The following is a 24,564-nucleotide window of genomic DNA, read 5'->3' as shown; positions in this document are numbered from 1 at the left end:
GAGAGAGTCTTTGGAGAAGCCTCTTAAAGAAGCAAAGGACAATGTACTTGACTATGTGCTAGGTCTGAGATCTAGAATGGCAGAGTACATGTACAAGGCAAACAGGAAACTGGAGGCCAGCCAGGAGCTCATGAAGCATTGGTATGAACAAAAGGCTACTATGCCTGTGGGTGTTGGAGCCTATGGCTCCCAGGGCCCTCCATGACAAGTGGAGTGGGCCCTATCCAATCTTAGAAAAGAAGGGTGAGGTTACCTATTTGGTTGACCTTGGCACCCCAAGGAACCCTCACAGGGTTCTGCATGTGAATAGATTGAAACCCCACCATGACAGGGCAGATATGACCATGTTACTGGTCACTGATGAGGGTGTGGAGGAGGAAACTGAGCCTGTGCCCGACCTCCTCTCTACTAATGTGCAAGATGGGTCAGTAGAGGGAGTTGTACTCTCTCCCAAATTGACAGACCAGCAGCATAGAGACTGTAAGCAAGTGCTGGAGCAGTTTTCTGGCCTGTTCTCTCTGACCCCAGGCATCACTGAGTGGTGTGTGCACCACATTGACCCTGGTGACAGCCTACCTGTCAAAAATAAACTGTACAGGTTGTTTGACCATGTCAGAGCCAGCGTTAAAGCTGAGGTTGCTAAGATGTTGGAATTGGGGGTAATTGAAATGTCTGAGAGTCCATGGGCCAGTCCAGTGGTGCTGGTACCCAAACCTAATCCTCAGGGGGGACCCAAGGAGTTAAGGTTCTGTGTGCAATACAGAGGATTGAATGCAGTCACAAAGACTGACGCTCACCCTATACCTAGAGCTGATGAGCTCATTGATAGATTAGGGGCTGCTAAGTACCTGAGTACTTTTGATTTGACTTCAGGTTACTGGCAGATTGCCCTCACTGATGGAGCAAAGGAGAGGTCAGCATTCTCCACACCAAAGGGACATTATCAGTTCAAGGTAATGCCTTTTGGATTAAAGAATGCACCTGCCACCTTCCAAAGGTTGGTGAATAGGGTCTTGTCTGGGTTGGAACAGTTCAGTGCGGCTTACCTGGATGATATAGCTGTATACAGTTCTACCTGGGTGGATCACTTAAGCCACCTAAGGGAAGTGCTTCAAGCCATGCAGCAGCAGGCCTGACTATTAAGGCAAGCAAGTGCCAAATGGGCAGAGTTCTGTGGTGTACCTGGGCCACCTGGTAGGTGGGGGCCATGTACAGCCTCTCCAAGCTAAAATCCAAACTATTTAGGATTGGACAGCTCTTGTTACCCAGACTCAGGTCAGGGCATTCCTTGGACTGACAGGGTACTATAGAAGGTTTGTTCAACATTATGGGAGCAGTGTGGGGCCCCTAACAGATCTTTATTCTAAAAAGATGCCCAAGAAGGTGGATTGGACCCAAAGAGTGACAGAAGGCTTTTGACACTCTGAAAGCTGCTATGTGTTCAGCACCAGTGCTACTGGCTCCTGACTACACAAAGGAATTTGTGGTTCAGACAGATGCTTCAGAGCAAGGGATTGGGGCAGTGTTGTCACAGCTAAATGAAGAGGGCCTTGATCAGCCAGTTGCCTTTATTAGCAGGAGGCTTCTTCCCAGAGAGCAGAGGTGGAGTGCCATTGAGAGGGAGGCTTTTGCTGTGGTTTGTTCCCTGAAAAAGTTGAGACCATATTTGTTTGGGACTCACTTTCGTGTTCAAACTGACCACAGGCCTCTCAGATGGCTCATGCAGATGAGAGGGGAGAATCCCAAGCTGTTAAGGTGGTGCATTTCCCTACAGGGGATGGACTTTACAGTGGAACACAGACCTGGAGTTGCCCATGCAAATGCACATGGACTTTCCAGGTTTTTCCACTTAGTTGATGAGGACTACCAGGGTGTAGGTTAGTAACCCATCACTTTTCGTTTGTGGGGGGCTATGTTGCAAAGTCGCCCTGGGCACCCCCCCAACTTTTTGCTGAATGGTACTGATGGTAACTGACTCTGATTGACCCTGTGCTCTGCCTAACCAGGCCCAGGTCAATGCTGAAAGACACACATTTAGAATACAGTGAAAACACCTACATACACTAGGGTACACTATGGTATGGGGTACCCCTATGATTGACATGTCCTACCTCCTAGGGCCCTAGTGCATATTAGGGCAGGGGGGTTGAAACTACCTATCAGCCCCTGGTATAAATCGGGCATGGCAGTTTGGAGGCCAGCAGCTTTTTCTGCAATTGCATGTGTTCACTGCTGAAGCCTGAGGTCAGATTTAAAAGTAGCCCTGGGTGGCAGGACTGCTTTTAAAAAGTAAATTGTGCTCAAACTCGACGTTGGGGTTTGGGGCACTTACAAGTTGATAACCTACAATGTTTTGGCATATTAGGATCCTCCAGGGTCTCCCCTAGGTGTCCCAGGGGTGGGGGGTCAGTGGGGGGTCAGGTATTTATAAGGTAGACCCTTATAAAATGAGTTTAACATGCCCTGGGTTATAGTTAAATTTTACATTTCACCCCCCACATTGTGATAAATTGCTGCGCAAATTCGACTTTGATGCTAGGATCCCTGTGGAGGGGGGATCTGCAATATTTCTACAGACACAGAACCCCTAAAGTCTCCCCTAGTTGTCCCATTGAGTGGGGGTCCTGTAGATATAAGCAAAGTACTTATAAAATATGTTTTTTTAAGTCCTGGTGCTGGAAAAATGGCCCAAGTCATTTTTCCCATTGCAAATCCCCTGCCACAATTTCAATTTCTAAGGCCTGCCCTCTGAAGACTGCACCATCTGAAACTACAGCCTTGTGGACTACCTTGCTGTAAAAGAACTAAAGAGTGGACTCCCTGCAAGCTACAGATTAACAGAGCTCACCTGGACATCCCGACAAAGAATTCCAAGCCTGAAGTACCAGTGGATTTGTAAGGGTTTTGTTCAAGTGGATTGCGGAATTGAAGTTTCACACTTTCAAGGACCCTCTTGGAGATTCCAGAATCTTGGATTGTGTGTTGGATATATTGGGACCCGCAAGCAGAACTTCAGGAAGGAGTTCTAACTGGACCCAGTCTGCTGGAGAAGGCTGCACAACACAGTGGTGAGAAATTCTCCAGAACAATTTCTAAAGGTGTGTCCCTGTCAGAGAAAACGAAATGACTAAAAGGGGCACTGTTGGTTTCTAAGCACTAGAAAGTGACAAATCTTTAAAACTTCATATCTCTGGTTTCCTACAGTGGATTTTTTTTGTTTTGGTGTCATTTAAAAGATACAAATATTACCAATTTTATAAATTGGTGTTGGATTTTTATTTTGTGTTGTGTCTTAATTATTTGCTGACTTGATGTTTTTAAATGCTTTACATATCTGTCTTTGAAGTTAAGCCTGTCTGCTCGCAGCCACGTTACCAACGGTTGAGCATAGGAATAATTTTCGAAGACCTATGCTGAGTCCTACCATGTGTTAGTGGATTTATTGCCAGTGACAGACCTACATTTGCCCCTACCAATAACCCACTTTCCAACACTTGGAAATTAAATCACTTTTGTTAAAGCCAGCTCACAACACAGCGCATTCTTCTACTAAATGGTTTGATGCTCCCTGTTAGCCAGAAGGTGCTTGTGGGCAGTCCTAAAACTTGAACCAAGAGGCACTGGGATGATCACTGCCTGTTGTGTCTCCTGTGAGGCAGCTATCAAACATAGGAAGGCTGAAATTAAAAAACAAAAATGGGATCTGTTGATGTTTGCTTGTAATACCGGGAACTCTTAAAGCTAGTGATAATAAATTGCCTAGCTTAGATGCGCATATAACATTTGAACAGTGGGTTATTCATTTCTCTAATATTTACCGTCTGAGCCCTTGCGATTCTGACTTTCAAACCCTTGACTTATGCTAAGGTTTCTAAATAGAGTTAGGAGAGGTTACTCGTACCTTACAAGTGAGTACCTTGGGCCAAACACCGGGGCCGAATTGGTTACACATGGATTTATTCAAGTTTAATACTGACTTATTGGCTTCTCTACTCACTAATATTTTTAACAACATTTCTAATAATCGAATCCCCAGATCCTGGTCACCCTCAACTATTGTACCAAGTTTTAAAAAGGGAAACTGGCAAAAACCTGGTTGCTCTAGACGAATCTCACTCATTGACTCTGCTGTTAAAAGTCTTGACAGTTATCTCATATACGATTAGCGAATTGGCATAGGATAATGATATCATTGATCCATGCCAATATGCGTTCCGTGAAGGCAAAGGTACTTAGCAGCAGGGCCTGAATCCACATTTGAATCTTGGAAAATATTGAGTAGCCAAGCATTGGCCCATGCATCTGGCCTTCATGGACCTCACCTGTGCGTTTGATAGTCAGTCGATCAAAACGTTTGCAAATTCTCTTAGAACTGGGTTTAGATGCCTTGCTGGTATATTTTGCGGCGGAATTACAAACGGATCTGGAGGCCAGAGTGCCCTTTGACCCAGATGGCGAGTTCTCACCCTCTTTCAAACTTTTAACGCAGTGTACGGCAGGGCTGCGTCTTGGTGCCTATTTTGTTTATTCTTTATGTAAACAGTTTGAACAAGCGACTGAGCTAATGTGATTTAGACGAGCCCAAAATCAATTCAAGATCGATCCTAGCTTTTATACGTGGTTGACGCTATATTAATGGCACGCACCCTGAGGACCTTGGAGCTGCTGGTGGCTGCATTCTCGAACATTATTGCTGAGTTAGATCCAGAGACAAGTTATGGCTTATGGGCCGTGAAGTTCCTCCTCGAGAACCCCTTTTGTTAAGGGTAATAAACGGCTGATGGTCCATCAATTTTCCTATCTTGAAATCGTTTTGGATTCCACAAACTCTTGGGGTACCAATCTCTCCATTAGGAGCCTGTGGGTGCCTTATTCAATATTTCCTCAGTGTTCAGTATCAGGCCGCTCACACCCTAGTTAGAATTATATGAAACAATGCTTGCCGGTAGATATGTATGGTGCTGGAGTTGAGAGGTATGCCAACATCTGTGCTCTGAAATTGGAGAATAGAGTTCTAGGACATCTCCTGTGCTTACCTACCTCGAGCTCTAGCTTTGTACGACATGAGGAGCTGGGATCTGCGATTATCAAGGACGCCATTAAACGTGCAGCACTCATTTTCTCGCTTTGTCTGTTTAAATCCTGAAGCAAATCATAATGGACTTATTATCAAAGACTGTTTAGCTTGTGATAAGGGCCTTTACATTTCACAGCTCTTACACGTGAAAGTCAGTCTTAAGAGCTTACTGTTGTCTCATCTTTTTTAGCAATCCTTCCTCTATCCGTAAAACTCACAAGTCAAGAGTAAAGCTTTTGTTTATGAAAAAAAGGCTTACGGATAGGAAACGGAATGAATTGAAGAAATACACAGTTAGGGATTAGGTTATGTTACAAACTACAGTGGGAATTAAGTCTTAATTATAAAAGGTACTAGGTCACTGGAATAGGGCTCTCTTGACACGATTTAGGCTGGGGAGGTTATACATTCTCAGATTTGTTTTCCCCTCGGCCAATAGGATTTTGCCAGTATATGTGTATGTCCCTGCGATGACCATTAGGACCAAACATGACTGCACTTTGCCATCATCTGTAGGTTTTATATTTATTAAAACTATATTTAATAACGTTGTTGAAGTGCAACAATTTTACACGCTGTAGATCTGCCTTGCGACTTTTACAGATGTTGAATAGAGAGAATCTTTGTTTTGCTGTGGCATAAAAAATGTCGAGAATCGATCCTCTTCAAATGCATGAATTTATTGTGGTTGTATTGCATGAATTTGCTACGTACATTTATGATTATATTTTATAATCGAATTAACATTTTTTGATATTTATCTTACATATTAATGGTGTCCTCCGTTTTACGTCCTTTGGAAACACCCAAAGGCAACGTGTACTTCTCGCTCCCAGCCAGCTGCAATGTTAATGAATAGCTACAGCTGCGCTTGCATCTAGGGAACGGCAGTCCTGAGTGCCCTTTCACTGGTTGAGCCTGTCGGGCGGGTTCAGCCAGTTAATTAGGTTCAGCACGCATTCATGCCAACATGTTTAGAACAGGAAAGTGTGAGATCTCGGGAGGAAAAAAATCGGGAGAATGTATTTTTCCCATTCACTTGTATTGAAGAGGGGGACATTTCAGACAGAAGACAGCTAAAATAAATCCATTTTTGGCTTCCCAACTCGGGAGTCTCCCGCTGGAATCGTCAATGCACGGCACGCCTTGCTTGTCAAAGAAAACTAGAGCAGCAAGAAGCAGTGTCGGTGTTTGAACTACATCACAAACGTCGAGCGGGGACAATCACACACCGAGAGCTCTCGAGCAATAAAAAGCCGATTAATAACGAAAACTGCGCAGGCACCACCGGAATTAAACCTTTCTATGCAGCAAGCGTACACAACGCTCCCGCCTCACAATGGGTGCAGCGGATCGGTTGGTTACGGTTGACAACTGACAGCTCACCCCACCCTTCTACTGAGAACAGCCCCTACTGTTCTCAATTAAAATGTGCGCCCAGTACACACTACGTAACTCTGCTCCCAAAAACCATACCGCCCTCCTCACCTGGGCAAGACCTGCGCCGAGGTCGCAGACGTACAAACCGTACAAGCGTCCGCCAAAAATAAGCGAATAAGGCGGCCATATTAGAATGGATCAATATTTCAGTATTGAGTCATACAAATGATCTGAATGTCACCCTTCCACAAAAGTGCACATTATACTGAGGAGATTTTAGTTTGACACATATACTACCCAAAGTTGTAGTACTCCAGTTAGTAAACATATTCCTACATACATTAAATGCGTTTATGTCAGTAAAATGTAGTGTTTCAACTCTATATTAATACCGTTACTGTTTTTCTTCAAAACATAGTTCAGTTTAACATCTAGTTTACGAAATTTTAAGGATACACATCGTTTAAAGATGGTCGTTCTGCTGTCAAACTCAGGTACTTGTCCTTTCTCTCTGTCCATGCAGTGATTGAGCCGCTGCCACTTTCTCTGGTCCCGCCCCCGCTCACCTGTAGCTGTTGCTGCTGCAATACGAGCCAGGTACCAGGTACCCTCAGGACGCACCCGATCTGCAGAAACATTGAGCATGGCTGAATTGGGAGCACCCCCGACTCCCATTCCTGCGGCTGCCCTCAATTATGGTACCGTCCCAGTGACCCTACCCTACGGACCAGAGGTGCTGAGAACGTACTCGGGAGCTTTTATCTGCCTTGAGCTGGTGAGTCTGTCGTAGTCTTTTAACAGGTTCCTTGGGGAGTGGCAGAAGGCGCCTTAGTCGGGGCACATCTTTAACTGTCTCACTCTCTGGCTCATTTTTTTCTTGGTATTGCCGTCAAACACGTTGAAATATCCAGGAGCTGACTGCATTATGATAACTCACACAATTGGTAGCCTATATGGAAACATGCAATTGCTGCTATCCAAAATCACAACCCTCTTGATTTCTTTTTTAAATGTGATTTTTTTTTGGGATTTAATTCAACGCTCGATCCTCCTTCTCAAAATTATGATGTGGGTAATTTTACATTGACATGGTGGTAATATCAACAGCATTGACTATTGGCATTAAACTGAAGGAGCGAATTGGATTATCATCGTTGCTGTTTGCAGGGGCATGTAACCTCGTGCAGGGTGTGTTTGGGGTGTTACACCCTCCTCCCCCGAAAAAATTTATTTTCAGATGAGTAGTTGGGTACAGGGGCTTTCAGTCTGGTATGGTGAAGTGTTTGTCGGATTTCACCTAGGACTTTTACATAAATACACTGAGAAAAACACACACGCTCTCCTCTCTCATCTCTGGTTTGAAAGCCCTAAAAATGTTTATTTTACCAAATATTATGTGTCTCTCATTTAGTATTCCTATTAATCCGCATTCCTCTCTCTTTTCACTGCCTCTTAAGTCTCACTTATGCGCCCTGCATGTCATACAATGTATTTTAACATTATATGACAACGTGATGGTCAGAAAATCTCATGCTATGCTCCTGGCTGTTGGCAATGCATAATGTTGTACATGCTGCTCAGCCAGTGTGAATGTGATGTAGAATGTTGGAACGTCATGATGCTGTGGAATGTTGGGTGAGTGAGGTTGGCAGTTGGTGTATGGGCTGAGCAGCAGGAAGGCTGCTCCTGGTGGGGCTCTTCATGACATCTTATCTTAATAAATCTACTTATCCAATCTTCCTTGGAACCGGACATCCTTTATTGATTACAACATTTTGGTGACGATTTGACGAAGAAGAATCTGCGTGTAGGAACTGCTTGTGTGACAACTTTATACAAAGAAGATCTTAAAGAAATTGGAGTCAAAAGGCACTAGAGTAAGAAGAACCTTCTTTAATACTACTAACTTAAAGTGAAATAGTGAGTCTGGCAGCCCTGAGCCCCATCAGTGACTTTAAGATCGGTCGGCCCCAACCCGGGTGTCCCAGATCCTGTTATGTGTTCCTGGACTTTTGGAGTGAACCTGTGAGGAGAGCTGCCATGTTATTATACGTTTGGCTTATGGAGAAACCTACAGAGATCAGTCGGCACATTTGAGTGATCCTGGGAAATTCACACAAAGGAGTGCTGCTGTGTTACTTGAGGTATGGCTTGTGGAGGACCCTATAAAGATCAATCAGCACATGTTATGTGCAGTGTTGGCAGTAATTGACTCTTTATGGAATTGGCAAGTGGATTAACCTATAGTACGGCCATAAAAAAAGGAAACAGACTTGCACGACCAATGGACCATTATTACATCGCGTGGACAAATAAAGCTTACTCTTCAAATTGATCGCGAGGACGTTCACGGTGGTGGTGACGTGGTGAAGAAGACATGGGTTGCTCCAGTGACGTCTTGATGTTCGAGCTCGGCAACGCACACTGCGCGTTATATTTTTGAGCCACGCTTCAGCTGTGAACCACACGGCACGCTGTACTTTTGTGTGCCGCCAGCTTGGATCTCTTTTTACTGCTGTTCTGCACTCAGAGGTCGTCATGGGTCTGCATCGCATGCAGCTATCGGTGGTGCAGACCTTAGTTTCTTAGAGTTAGTTGTCGTGATGCACTAAACTGCAGTGGCGCTGTTTGTATACGTGACGGTCTATCTCCGGTAAGGCATCTCCTTAACACGCTTCTCGAAATAGGCTGGACATGTCATTTGAACACGGCGCTCCATTCCTGGAGTTACTCAGTGTTGTCTGTCTAGGAGAGCCAGCGTGTTTGGAATGCCATTAGGTGAGTGGGATTCGGGTTCGGGGACAGTTACGGTTGGACCGGGGATGGAGTGGATGTGTGTCCTGGCGCTCACCTGTTTCATACATATTGCCTTTATGCAATAAAGGATTATTTCTACAACGAGTAATCTCGTCCTTCACTTCAGAGACTTGCTCGAGTTGCACGCATTTTGACATTTCGACTTTCTCTCTCTCTCGTGCACCGTTGTTGTGGTTATCCTTGAAAACGTCTAAATTGTTACACTCTTACTTTTGACTTTTCTCTACGTTGCAGTACTGTTTTTCTCAGTAATGGATTTTACAGTTTTCTGTTAGCATTATACATGCATTTCTAGGTACCTTAGGGTTGAGAGACACATCGGGTGAGGAGTCGCTTACTGGGGTGAAGGATCAGTCTCCTGTTTCAAAGTGAATGTTTCTTTGCTGGTTTAGTACTGCCATGTTATTCATGAAGTTAAATAAATACCACAGTTAATGTAAATGATTTGCATATTGTAATTTGAATGGAGTATAAGTGTAAGAACAAAGGAAAAAAAAGAACATCATTGACCTGGTGCTTCATTGTGCCATTGTTTTGGGTGTAAGATCGTCTCTTGTGTTCTTGGGTTTCCAACTGCCATGGGGTTTAATGCTATCCTTTCTTGTTTCTGGCTCTTTAGAGTGAGTGTTAAGCTTCCCCTGTTATAGTTAGTTCAGCTAACTATAACTTGCGCCCCCGCAATGCACTGCTGATGACGTCACATATTACATCATTCATGACATGGTCAGTGACATCACTGATGACATCACTGACGTCATCCAGTGACTGTGTGTTTCTGTAAAGTTTAAATATGTTTTATATATTTATAGTGAAAGAACCTGTGGGTGTACAAGTGTGTGAATGGATGATTTTCTAGGTGCGTAACTGACTCTATAAGTGAGTCATTAAATGTATCTTACCGCAGACTAGTGACTAAACTGTGTGAATGCCTGTATGTGTCTGTGTGTAGGTGTATAAGTGGCTGCATGGTTTTGTGAATACCTATATGAGTGTCTATATGGGTTATTGATTGGTTGTCTGAGTATCTGTATGAGTGCCTGAGTGTTTGTGTGGGTAGGGTGTGTGTGACTCTATGCATAGATGTGTGAGTGGGTGATTCTATGGGTGCATGGTTTTAAGAGTGCATCTGTGATGAACTGTATGGTTGGGTGAGTGTATGTATGGGTGTGTTAGGGATTGAATGTATATCTCAGTTGTACATGTGTGACTAACTATATATGTGAAATGCAGTATATATGTGTGTAAGGGTATATGTGAGTGTGTGATTGTGAGAGTGGCTGTATGGATGAGTGTGTGCTTGTATCAATGATTGTATAAGAGCGTAAGAATGTGGTACTATTTTTATGAGTAAGTGAACTTGAGTGTGTTTAACTGTATAGGTGAGTAAATTTGACTGTGTTTAATTACTTGCACGACTGACTAGTTGTCAGTACCTCAATGGATGATTGGCGGTGTATAAATGCATATGATAGTCTTGTACGGAGTGACTGTAAGTATGAGTAACTGTACAGGTGAGTGAGTGGAGGTGTATGTAGACCTAAGAGTTAATGAGTGGGTATGTAGTTATTGGTATTGGAGTATCTATGGTTTTCAAAATGGCCATCTGTGATGTCATCAGTGATGTCATTTGAGATGTCATCAGTGATGTAATTGACCATGTCATGAGTGATGTAATATGTGACGTCATCAGCAGTGCATTGCGGGCGCGCAAGTTTTAGTTAGCTGAACTAACTATAACAGGGGAATTTCTAGGGTTTTGTACGAGGGAAATGTCCAGCTAACTATAACACCCCTGAAACCTATGTTTTTTTCAGTGAATTTCGAAGGCTTTTTAAATGCCAATTCCTAACTATAACGTGCATGAAACCTATGTTTTTTTTCAGTGAATTTCAAAGGTTTTTTTAAATGCTAATTCCTATCTTTAACTTATCTCTGAAGATATCATGTTTCATGATTTTGATTGGATTTGTATATTTTTCAAATTCAGTGTGTCAATTTCATTATTTTTTTTTTAAATACTTTTTTATCACCATTTTTTAAACTTATTTTTTAAATTAATTCTTTTAAAAATTAAAAAATATTATTTGAATTTAATGGGTTTTCAAACATATTTTTTTATATTTTTCAAAATATTTTTTTAACTATATGTCCAAAACTTTATTTTATATATATTTTTTGCATGTTTTTTGATCCGCGCACCCTATGCACACTGTTCTCGATCCCTACGCGATAGCATCCGCGCATGGTTTGCGGCGGGTACGTGTTTAGTGCGTGATTCCTATGCGACCGGTACGCGACTCCCTGCCTATACGCGACACGTTCGTTGTACGTAACGCGACGTTTATGCGCTTCTGCGATGCATCATATGCGTCTAGGACGCGGTAGGTGCGCGGATCCCGCGAAATATTGAACATTTAAAAAAACATATATATGTATTTCATGTGAATATTGAAGACAAACTCTAAACTAGTCTTAAAACTAATATATTTTTACATCTAATCCTATAATTTTTTTTTTAATTCAATTTCACGGATGCGCGCTGGGTGCGTGCTGCGTATGCTCAGGGTGCGCTGATCCCATGTGACCTTCAAAAAAAGAGATTTGATTGGTTCATTACACTTCCTGTTCTAACTATTGAAAGACCCCACCCAATTCAATCATTCTTCTTTGACCTTCTTTGGAGGAGCATCTCTTTGCAGAGAAGAAGATTTTTTATACTAAGTTTACACTTAGCTCTAACTTTTTTCAACTAAAAAATGGCTTCAGGGCAGCAGGCATCACCTGCATCTCCTCATACATCTGAGGATTAATTTTTGGAGGAGGCACCACCCAAAGAACGTTTTTGTTCAGTGATGTGGACATTTTTTACTTTTCCCGAGGGGCAGAATAAGACCAATGCCACCTTGGTCACGTGCAAGAGTGCTGTCGCAAGGGGTTCCTAACAAGAAATCCTCGTGCGGCATGGCAAGTATGATGAAGCACCTGAGGACCCTTCATCCGAACAATCTTGCACGAGAAGAGTGCCGACGGATGAGAAACACTCCTGCGCCTTCCACCTCATCGCAGCCGAGCACTTCAAGAGTGCATCCATCAGCCCAAAACTTGGACATCCGTCCTCAATTTCAATATTTAAAAGTGCTCTGCACTAAGTGCAATGCGACTTTGTGCTATGGTGAGCAGTCGATCGATCTTATCTGCCGCCGGCAAGAAAGTCACATTAGCTAGTTTTTTTTTTTTTTTGTTCCCTGAAGTTCATTGTTTGGTTCCTCCTGTTTTGTTTTTGTTTTTGTTTTTTTTCCAGAAAAAACAAAAAAATCACAATTGTTAGAACCGGGGGGGTTCTAACAATTGTGATTTTTTTGTTTTTTCAAAAAAATATAAAAAGAAAAAAAAAAGTTCTTGTAAGAACTAACTTTCCTGGTCTAAAAAAGAGCTAAATATCTTTGTAGTGTGTGAAAGTTTAGATGAATGTATGTGTAGTACGTAATTGAGTGAATGAATGCATTAGTAGCGTATGATGAATGTATAAGTGCAGAACTATGAGGAAGTGCTCCAGCATCAAACAGTAACCTCTTTAACTACAGTGTGCTGTAGTACTTTCGCAGCACAGGGATGCAACATATGTACATAAATATGTTGCAAATCTATGCTTCTCTCTGCACAGCTGCTTAAACTGCAGCCATGTGGTGACATTAGGCACCCTTCCACCATAGTGCAAGGATATCTGTGTCATGTGCTGTTTGTTTTTCTGCAGGAAGACACACCTTCCTGCACAAAAACAATGAGAAAATGCATTTTTCTCCTTCAATGTATGCTGAACATTTCAGCATGAATTGAAGATATAAAAATGTGGAGAAATGAAAACAATTCTCCTTGTTGTGCTTTCCTACACCAATTTTAGAATGGTGAAGCATTCACATACATATCGAGATTTATGATTTCTGATAAATTTAGACATGTCTTGTTCTATGAGTATTCAGTGCAATCATGCACAACAACACTTATAGAACACCCTTTCAACGCAAAGTGTTGTGCATAATGAGGTTGTATTTACATGGAGTAGAAAAAGTACACAGAGTGCCTTTTCCTCTTTGTAAATATAAAAGACTGTCTTGCGCAATAAGTATGTTACAAAAAGTGACATATTTCCGGTTTTAAAATTCCTTGCGAATCATAGAAGGTAAGCACAGAGTTTTGTCTGCAAAGATGCTCAGAGAAGAATGATTGAAATGATTGCGGTCCTTCAATAGGTACAATGGGAAATATTATGAACCCCTCAAATCTCTTTTTTTGCAGGTCACATGATATCTGATTATGGTCAGATTTCAAAACTACATAGGTATAAACAGTGTTTTTAGAAACATGTTTCAACTTTGTAGCTTCTTGCATACCTCGTCATTCTGCATATTGAGACCTAGTTAAACTTACCTTCACAATAATAGGAATAAAAAATGGTATACATTTTTTCATATTTTCATTGCAATCTAAATTCATATAAATTACTGGTTTTAAAATTTGGATCTGTGAAAGAAAAGGAAAAAAAAATTATAACGTAATAATACATTTTTTACAACACAGCATAATTTCCACAAAGTAATTTGTTTGCCTTTTTTGCTGTTCTCAGAATATATTGAATTTCACTAGAAATAGTGATTTCAATCGTACTCATAACTTAGCGGGCCAAAAAAAAAACAATCGGAAAGATTGTTAAAAAAAAAAACATACTATACTCCGTAAAATATCAGAAAATACAATCACACATATATGAAATGCTTACAGATTACAAAATGTTATAACTTTAACTTATAAAAACTGTAAATGTTGCCGCATTAAAATAATCACCGAATGAATGACCACCAAAAAGTCCATAATTCAAAAATATACCTTTCCTTGAGGCCAAATGGTATTTTTGCACTCCTTCTTTATGTAAATTGTCCAATGGTAGTCCTATTAAATTATAATAATAAATTCCTCAGAGAGCGAATTGTCTTCCTAAAACTTTGGCTTTAAAAATATTAGGTAGAAATTTGGTAATTCACTAGGCAAACGTTTGAAAACCAACTGGGCATCATTACAAAGTGTCCAGCCTTTCTCACATTTTAGATAGGCAGTGTAATGTCCAGATGTGGTGGAAGGACCATCATGGAAAATTATTGCAATTGCTACATAAGTCCTTCCTGATATTGATAGTTGTGCTGCTACAAATTGCTTTATTAAAGTATTCAATTTTCTTCCGTCCGCTGTACAACGTTGCATCATTAAAATTATGTACTTCCATACTTTAAGAATAATGTGGATAACATTTCTGATTTACATTGGCTAGACTCTATGTTTTGAATTGCACCTTTAACTAATTTACAGTCTGGTAATGTTAAATACAGAAATCTCTCAGTGTCTACATTGGTGCTACATGTATACATGCAATTTTCACAATGATGTTCCCATTTGTAAGAAAGGCCAAAAATATTTTCCATTTCTACACCTTCATTTTCAAAAATGGTAAGCATATACATTTAAAATTCCTGAGCATCTTGTTGGATATTTTGTGTAAATTGTGTAGAACCAGAACACACATCCAAAAGACTACGAACATCTGAAACAGATTGTATTTTAGTTCTATCTGTTGTCAATTTTTCATAAACAGAATGCAACAGAGAACAAAATCTATTTGCCGATTCTCCATAATTTGCTCTTGCAAACCTTCAAGATAAAAAAAACAACATTGACCACTACATTAGCATAGCAGTTGACACCAGAACTATTTTCAAACTGATAACCAACAATCTCTCCAACAGTGTCCAATTTCTTTTTACCTGCAATCACAACATTATCTTGTTCTTTTCTTTTCTTGACACCTTCAGAACAGATATTCTCAAACCTTCTTTTTCGACCAATCGCACGCTTTTCAAATACAGGATATTGACCTAAATTTGGAGCATGCACCCTTCTTAACCTATTGTACTCTTTTACACAGTTTGCATCTGCAGTAACCTTTGTCTCATTAAAATCAATCAAAAACAAACCAGATAATGTTCTGACTCGCGATAAAGCAACATATGCCATACCCTCTTTAAATACGGTAGATCCAATTTTCACCAATGCACTGTCTACACTTAATCCTTGAGATTAATGAATAGTCACTGCATATGCCAGAGAAAATGGAATTTGTTTCCTACAGACATATAAATCTTTAACAAGCAAAAAACGAACTGAACAACAACCAATTTCTTTAACTTCATCAATCTGATCAAATTTAATTTTTGAAAATTCAATTCCTCCTTTTTTCTGATAATTCACAAAATCCACCACTTTGCCCATTGCACCATTAACTAATCCTTTCTCTACATCCAAATTACGCCTTAAAATTACCCGACAGTTTACACACGCATATAGTGTCTTTTCTAAACCAGCAGTTTTAGATATTTTTTTTTCTAAACAATCCAGTTTTGATCTCAACTTTCCCGTCAAAATAATAGTGATTCCTTCATGCAGTATTTTATCGATAGCTTCCATTTTGACAATTTCTTCATTTTCCAGTTTCAATAGTTCTTCGTTGAATATTGAACACTCACGCAGTGTTGGCATTAAGCAAATCACTGACTTATTTTTAGCAATTTCCACGTTCACTTTTGCAGCAACTGCATTTTCATTTGGAAAGACATTCCAAAGTAATCTACTCTCCAAAGCTTCTTTCCCTTGTTTTGAAAGAATTCCAATTCTTATATCTTGAAGAATACTTCCATATTCAGCATCATTTGCCTGTCGCATATTTGTTTTCAGTTCTTTGTATTCAAAATTACTCCAAATGTTCACATTACCAACACTGCCAAGAGACTTTATGGTATCTTCATGGGCAAGTGTTTTAAATACTGGTTGTCCTTTTACCGTAGTCAGTTGCAGTAGATCTCCAAAAACTATGACGTGTTTTCCTCCAAATAACACGTCGTACTCTGTTTTAAGAATTTGCTGCATTCTTAAATGCACAAAGGCAAGCATCAAGTTTGAAACCATGCTCACCTCATCAATAATGAGAAGTTTCATTTTCTTCAGGACTCTTGAAACTTCACAACAAGCTTCTCCAGATAGCTTGTGGTATTCCAATTTGTTCTCATGCTCTACTGGTAGCATTAGTAAACGATGTAAAGTAATTCCTTTAATGTTATGTGCTTCCAACCCAGTTGGAGCTGTGACAACACAAGACAAATGCGACTCAGTTGTTTTCTGCAGATAACTTGTAATTACTTTAATTAAGAAACTTTTTTCCTGTTCCAGCTTGACCACTCACATACATTCGGATAGGTTGGAATGATGTACATGAGCAACATCTCTTTTCATCAAGTAATCCATGGTCAATCTGCTCTTTCACTTGCTGATATATATTTGTTTCTGTTCAACATTTAGTTGCTCTTCCAAGTTTCCTAACTGTATTGCATCTTCTTGTGCTTGATACATTGCTGTTTCCACCTCATTCATTGCAATCGCTGCTTCATTTTCAACAATTGGTTGTCCTAGTGGATCTTGACTCAGTGCAGCAGAACTTTGACTGTCTTGAGAACTGTCTCTAGCAATCTCAGCTGCAATTATAGCTTCTTGATCAATTTCATCATTCAACATTTTGACATAATTTGCGAAAGCACTGCATTGTATGGTATCTTTACAAGCATTAAATGAATCTTCATAGCTGGGAAAATCTCCAAGCAATTCCAGTTCTGAACGCCATGGTTTGAACATTTGCAAAAGGGCTAAATAGTAAAATTCCCTTTTGTCAGCAGTGTCGCAACTCAGTTTTCTGTGATTAATTAAATTTCCTTTCCTTTGTTTCACCAGACATCCTTCGGAACCAATCACTCCATATTTTCCATCGTTGATGTTCTCTGTAGTATTCCGTTTAAAAGTGTAGTTTTGCAGCACTTCATAGAGACACATGTTGTCAAGATGATGACTTCTATTTGGATAGTATGTGTCCAACATATTGGTTTTCAAAATATCTGTACTTTCAGGGTCATTTTCTGCTAAATATTCAACTTCTTGAACAGATCTCAGTACCCGATTTCGCATTCCTGCAAGACCTAGACTCACCCAAATGATTCTTCTACTTTTGGAATATAGACTTGCAGATGATAACCGATCTGAACATTCATATGCTCCAATTTCACGATGCGATAACATCTTCAAACTGAAACTGTATAATTTCTTACTTAGTCTTCTCGTGAGAAATCTCCTCCCACATTTCTTTCAATTCCGTCTTTTCTGATTTAGTAATGTAGGACGTTACATATCGAGCAACAGCAATGGAATTGTCCGCAACATACTGAATATCCATGTTAGCGTTCCACATGGATAAAATAACTGTCATTTATGTATTTTGATTCTTCGCTTCTTAAGTTGTAGGTGTTTTTCGGAGACTTTCTTGTGATGGTATGTCGTATAGCTGACATAAAACTGTTCACTCTTCCTTTGGATAATACAGGACGTGGAAATCCAAAACGACATTTGGTATAGAACTTATTCTTTGACTTGTACTTTCGTCTACAGTATTTTCCACACCTGTGGCTTTGAAATCGTAAGACTTGTTTTTTTAAGTTGTTGTCTTCTCTACTATTGGGAAGAGCACATGTAGCATAATCTTCAATGAAAGACAAAACAGTTTCATCTGAATCTGTTCCAAATTTGGGGGCGTACTTGACCCATAACAACATATGTATGTGAGGAGCACCTCTTGCTTGATACTCCTTTCTCCAAAAGAAATCTACAACTTCTCCAAGAGGAAGATTCTTTTTTATTGCAGAGGAAAGACATCATAGCTTCAAATCTATGATTGAAATATCTGCATACATTGACAGGATCCAAAAAGCACAATTCTCCAGGTGTCTTGTATTCAATATTTTTTATATTGGAATTTGCCTCTCAAAGAAATTCAAGTAAATCATCCCAAGCATACTCAGCACAGCTTAGTGTATCGAACCATGTAGGAGTTCCCAAGTTCCGTAGCATACATTTCAGTTCTCCATGTCGACGGTACCAATATTCATTAGTCCCACGCTAACATGCCATCAGATTAATCAACTGAGATTCTAAATGATCATCTCTCTGATGCACTTTATCCATAAAATCCTTTGCAGTTACAGTTTGAAGATGCATTCCAGTTTTTAAAATGTGATTTACTGCATATGAAAGTCCAGACAAGTCACTTTCAAACAGAAGATGAAACATATAAGGGATACATTGACGAAATCTTGGATCTTCTGCATATAATCTTGTTGTCCGATATTCAGATGCAGGAATCTGCACAGGACGTTCATCATATCGTCCACCTTTTCCTGTTGGAAACCACTGCGGGAAACAACGAGCTTCCAAGGTCTCTTCCCATACACTCATGGGACTTCCTGTTGCTTTTTTCATTTGAAACAACTCCATCATATTCCCCATCACCTCTTTTGAATGAAGTGGATGTACACTGTAATGTTCATAGATCTCTTCACATCTGGACATGGTCACTTTTTCAATTTGTCCACTTAATGTTTCAGTATCTTTTGCTAAATCTATTTCTTTTTCTCCAACAAACACATTTCTATAGTACTCATTATTTTTTGACAGATACAATGACGCCTTTTGCACTTTTCTAACATCCACTAACTCTTGAAAGATTTTCTTATTCTTAGTAGGAACACCATTAACTAGAATGACTAGTGGCTCATTTGCTGCATTGTCTACACCAATAGTTTCAATATTTTTCCTTAAATCTAATGGTAAATATACAACTCTTCCTTTCAATCCTCTTTGCAACTCTGATGGAGGTAATTTACTTGTTTTGGGCTCCATACGAACAATAGCCTGAAACGGGTGAACACATTGTATGAGAATATACTCATACGTATTTAAATCTATCAGCTCTGGAGGAATAGCAACCAACTCTAGATTATTATGAACAGCTCTAGCAGGCATTTTATTCTCATCTAATTTGTTATAACAATATTTGCAAATGCGCTGCTCACATCCCAAATCAAAACAATCCTCTTATCAGCAAATAAGGTGCAAATTCCATCCACTTATCAATATCTTCTATTTCACTTTTTAAATACAGATTGACACCCCTAGTCTGATTTGTATAGCGACTTCGCCGACAACAAATACAAGAAACATTTGGTCTTTCACCTGAAATTACCTTAAACTTTGTGATTTCATCCTCAAGTTTTTCTGTAATTACGGGTTGTACATTGTCTTCAACAGTTTGTTCTACTAATGTGTCAGTTTCTTCACTCTCTTGCTGAGGACCAAAGTAACAAAACTCAATATCATCACAGACCTGCTTCACACCGGATACTGACCCACGCAAAAGAGCACTGTTCAACTCACTTAACTTTAGTGCTGGACTTTTTGCATAATACAACCTTCTCACTAACTTCCGCATTTGAGTATGATGTACTGCCAGCATTCTGAAATGGTGAAAAACACTTTGACAAACTTTCCTAGAAAGACAAGCCAGAGAATGACCTTGCAAACCAGTATGTTTTCTCACTCTGCAAGGGTCTAGTCCTTGCAACAGCTTAATCTTTTGTTTTACACTTTTTTTAGTATAGGCTCGTAAAAAACGACACAATTTTTCAATAGATTCCTGTTGTATACTGCAAACACTACTGCAATCCCAAGTGTACACAGGGTTTTTAGCAAGTCTCCCTAAAACTTCATCAGCTATCGCTTCTTCTGCATTTCTTTCAACCATTTTCTCTTTCTCCATTGGACAACCGTCACTAACCTCATAACCTCTACCACTGGTGTCAACTGCATACAATAATTTTTCGCTCAGTGAATAACTCTCTTCATTAAAAAAAGGCTCTGAACTGGAACTGTGTTTCCATTCTCCCAAATAAACATCACAATTTTTGTTTTTATTAATAACTCTTTTCCTCCTACTTTTGGCCTTCATTACATGTATTGGTTTATCTAGTGATCGAATTCTGTTTAACACTAAAACAGTTTCCTTTTTACTTCAAAAGCCCTTTCCACAATGTTTTCAATATGCTTCTTCGTTTTATAAAATAAAGCTCTTTTTATATTTCTTCACATCTTTCAGCAAATTATGCACTACTCTTGTAAAATATTTTTTTGCGTAATTCCTTATACTGATTTTGCCTTCTTTTACCATACTTTCTCCTGTGACTGACCATTTGCTTTTTTACTTTTCCTCTTATTTTGAATTATTTTCTTACTTGAAGAATTCTCAGTAGTTCCAGCATTATCTACATTCTGTTTGCTCCTACAAACATTTTTAATAAATTGCTTTGTGATCTTACCAGAAGATTTTTTCCTTTTAGCCACATTATCTTGTACATTCAATACTTGTGGTTGATGTTTCTTCAAATAATCCTCCTGTCTCTGTTCTTTTCTTTTTCTTTTTTTTTCTGGCATGATTTCTCTATTTTAACGTTGAAAAACAGTATCTGTAAAAAAGAATCACGAATAAAAGTATATTAATAACTTTCAAATTTATACTATTCCATTACTGTACAAACACATTTTATATAAAAACTGACTACTTTGAAGCAATTCATGCCCTAAACCCTACCTCACTAAAACACTACATGCTAACTGACTAAATGATTACAGTACTATAAGGAGACACACTGGGTGAGTAACAGGGTGTTTCCTGGAAGTGTATGGATACTGACTAGGGAATTGAAGGTGTGAAAAACAACTGTGTAGGTGGTTAGAGGACTACATGCATAGTGAATAGACGTTTGAAGCAGTCTATGTGATGAGGCCTGGCTCACTGCATGAGTACATGGGTACTGACTGAATGATTAAAGTACAGCAAGAATAGTGCCTGGGTGAATTTATAAGTGGTAGGCTTTTGGCGCAGGGAATGGATTAGTACTTGGTACTGAATGGATCACTAGAAGAGTGCAAAGGGAGTGACAGGATGTTTGCTGGACTGTATGGATACTGACTAGGGAATTGAAAGTGTGAAAGACAAGTGTCTAGGTGGTCAGAAGACTGCATGCATAGTGGATAGGGGTTTGAAGAAGTCCATGTGCTACGGCCTAGCTCAGTGCATGAATACTTAGGCAGTGACTGAATAATTAGCGTACTGCAAAGAGAGTGTCTTGGTGAATTTATAAGTGTTTGGGTTTTGGCACAGTGAATGGATTAGTACATGGTGCTGAATGGGTCACTAGAGGACTGCAAAGGGAGTCCAATATGTGAACTAAAGTGCCATCTGCCTATATCAAAGGGATATAAATAAGCCCAAAATAGGGTCTGGGTTAAATAAACAGCCAAATACCGCAACTGACACAGGAGGCTAAAAGGACAAGAAAGAAGATTTTCATAATCAATTTATTTCAATATAGAAGATCAGGATAATTATCAATTAGGAAACAAATAAATAACAAATTACACAATACAGAAATATGTAGGTCCCACAAAAAAACAATCATACGCACAATCATTCCCACAACATACTCATTTAATCAACAAACACAAAATTCAAAGACAGATCATTTCATGCAAAAATTAAAACCAACAAAATTCAAGAAATAACATTTCCAGGGAATAATAGTTCCAGTGGATTCGAGCTCTCCCAATCGTATAAGTAGACGGGGTTTTCAGGTAGGCACGAAATAATACAAGCCAACACACGTTTCGGTGTTAAGCCCGGAGGGGGCTACACCTTCATCAGGGCAATGGTAATTGCAAACGTGTGGGACACACAATGAACACCTAGAATATAAACAAAATGTAAAAGAAGCTTAAATAGCACAGATTAAATCTATATTTAGATAACTGATAAATCAGTCTATCAACGCCATAACAAATAAAGTTAACAAACTAAGAGTCCAAAGGGCTATAAGATGATTATCTAAAATCAGTGTCAGTTGGGGTAAGGTTCAGATATGTATCGATGTAGATATGGTAACCCATGTTAATAAAACCGAAGTGCACCAAGAACCGACTTCACATTTAAGGTGAAAATGAATAAAAAAAGGGGATCACACGTGTTGTGAGAAGAAAAGTGAAAAAAGAATAACCAAAGGGTGCGGAAAATATATACCATAAAGATAACCCGAATAAAGAAGAAAAATAATCCAGCTGTTACATGGGAAGGGGAATCAATACCTTAGATCAGGTGGTTCGCTACTAATAGCCCTCTAAAGGAGGGAAATAATTTTTAATGACCTCAAAGGGCTCAGAAAGACTAATCTATAGCAAAGAAATAACCAATACAAAGAGAGTCAAGGTGGGAAACATAGGAAACGATAATTATCGTATTGGAAGTTTTAGGAAAAGCAGAGCTTACCCAGGGACTTGAGGACGCTGCGAGCTCAGGGTTCGTTAATAGTATAGCAGTATCCAAACGTATATCCGACAAGAGGGGCCAAAAAGCGCCAGTAGTTAATTCCGGTGGGGATTTTTGAAAGGCGTCTGTCAAATACCTCAGATGAGGGAATTAGGTAGATTCCTGTAACAAGAGGAGGTGTAACATGAAGAAAGATGGATGACTAAATAGGATATATTTATAGTGAAACTGACTATCTGCTCGGCTGTTTATAGTGAGTAAAAAATATATCGTCGCAGTCTATGTGGACATACAGAACCCTTAGCCAGCGCCAAAACAAACATGGTGTCTAAGGGTCGCCGCAAGGGTAGGAGACATAGACAGAGATTGATACGTGCGGGTCACTTGGGCTTTTGGCCGAGGAAACAATGCTAGCGTGAGGGGCATGAAAAGCAGGACCCGACCACAGAATATACATGCGTAGGGTCAGGATCAGATACATGGGGGTTCTTACCTAGGATAATCTAGCATTGACGTAACGGATGATCAAATGGTGTTGGCTGGGTGAAGTCAAAGCCTTCCGCGAGGTTTTCTCCGGGTTCCGGTATTTAAACGCTATTAGGTATCAAGGGGACCGGGTGTGATGACGTTTTAACGCAAACGTGCACCAGTCGGAAATGAACAGAGGACTTTTGCATGGAGAGTCCAATGAAACAACAACGGCGGCCATATTAGAACAGGGAATAAAATGGATTAGTCAAAGGAAAACGGATCTTTACAGCAAAGCAAAATATATAAAAAGGACAAAGTGAAATCATTCTCAAAAAAGACATAGTATGGGAAAAAAAAGACACAAATAAGTCAAAACGAAGGAAATCAGTTCTACTGAGATAAGGATGCAGATAAGAAATAGTAATAACATCAGGTGATGGCATTTTCCCAAGGGCAGATTTCATTAAGGCCATGGGCTACTGTGTCTAAAAAAATAAATCCAAAAGACCTCCCTCTTTTTTCTAATGGTGGTGGGGTCCTTACCAGTGGGAGTATGTATTTTTTCCACAATGGACCATTTAAGGTCATGCTCTGTATGGCCGTGTTCGACCAAGGGGGCGCAAAGTTTCTTGACGCGAATATTAGACTTGTGCTCACCCATTCTGATTCTACATTCCCTGCCAGATTCGCCAATATATGCCAGATCACAAGGGCAAATGATTACATAGATGATATTAGAAGTGCGGCAGTTAGTCATTTTGGTCAGATTAATAGTTCATTTGTTGATGTTGATGATTTGCCCTACAAGGGCATTTGGACAAGCTTGACAGGAACCACATCGGTGGTTGCCTGTTATAGGGGGAAGGCCAGTGATGGACATTTGTCGAGCAAAAGCAGAATCGGGGATTTTTCCACGAACCAGATAATTCCTGATATGTTTTGTTCCTTCTGAAGGCAAACAGGGGCTTAGAAAGTTTATTGTCGGTGTCCATATTTAATAGGTACCAGAGTGAGTTAATGGTCTGCCGTATTTTGTGATTGATGTTAGAGTGTTTAGTCACACAGACCAAGCGATCTAGATGGTTTTTCTTCCTTTTGTTGAAACATGCATTCACGGTTGTAATATCTGGCCCTTTTGAGTGAGTTCTTGATCCGTTTGAGGGGATAACCCCTTTTCAGAAGTTTAGTTTTTAAGAGATCCGCCTGTAACAAAAAAGCCTTCATCTCAGAGCAATTTCTCCGAAGGCGGAGGAATTGGCTGAAAGGTATGCTTTCCCTTTGACAGCGAGGGTGATGGCTATCAAATTGCAGCAGCGTATTCCTCCCCGTCGGTTTGGTGTATAGGGAGACAAACAGTTGGCTATCTTTGTGTTCGACCCATACATCAAGGAATTCAATCCTACTGTTACTAGAGTGAACAGTAAACTTAAGGTTCTCATCAGCTAGGTTAATCCATAAAATGAAATCGTCAAGGGATGCCTGGTCCCTCTTCCAAATGAAAAAAAAATATCATCAATGAAGC

At 39.8% G+C, this 24,564-nt stretch overlaps 1 protein-coding gene across 1 annotated transcript in view; it reads left to right on the top strand.

Annotated features, from left to right (window-relative positions):
- Positions 1-6,151: 6,151 nt before the first annotated feature.
- Positions 6,152-24,564, top strand: part of MAL2 (mal, T cell differentiation protein 2) — a 151,042-nt gene continuing 132,629 nt past the window's right edge. Inside the window, exons 1-2 of the mRNA XM_085605059.1 lie at positions 6,152-6,508; positions 6,981-7,232. Of these exons, the coding sequence (XP_085461185.1) occupies positions 7,101-7,232 (132 nt within the window). The 5' untranslated portion in view covers positions 6,152-6,508; positions 6,981-7,100. The remainder of the gene's footprint in view (positions 6,509-6,980; positions 7,233-24,564) is intronic.

Source organism: Triturus cristatus, chromosome 5_1 (genome assembly GCF_964204655.1).
Source record: "Triturus cristatus chromosome 5_1, aTriCri1.1, whole genome shotgun sequence".
Classification (NCBI taxonomy): Eukaryota; Metazoa; Chordata; class Amphibia; order Caudata; family Salamandridae; genus Triturus; species Triturus cristatus.
Note: the sequence above shows the minus strand (reverse complement) of the source record. Positions and strands in the feature narration are given on the sequence as shown.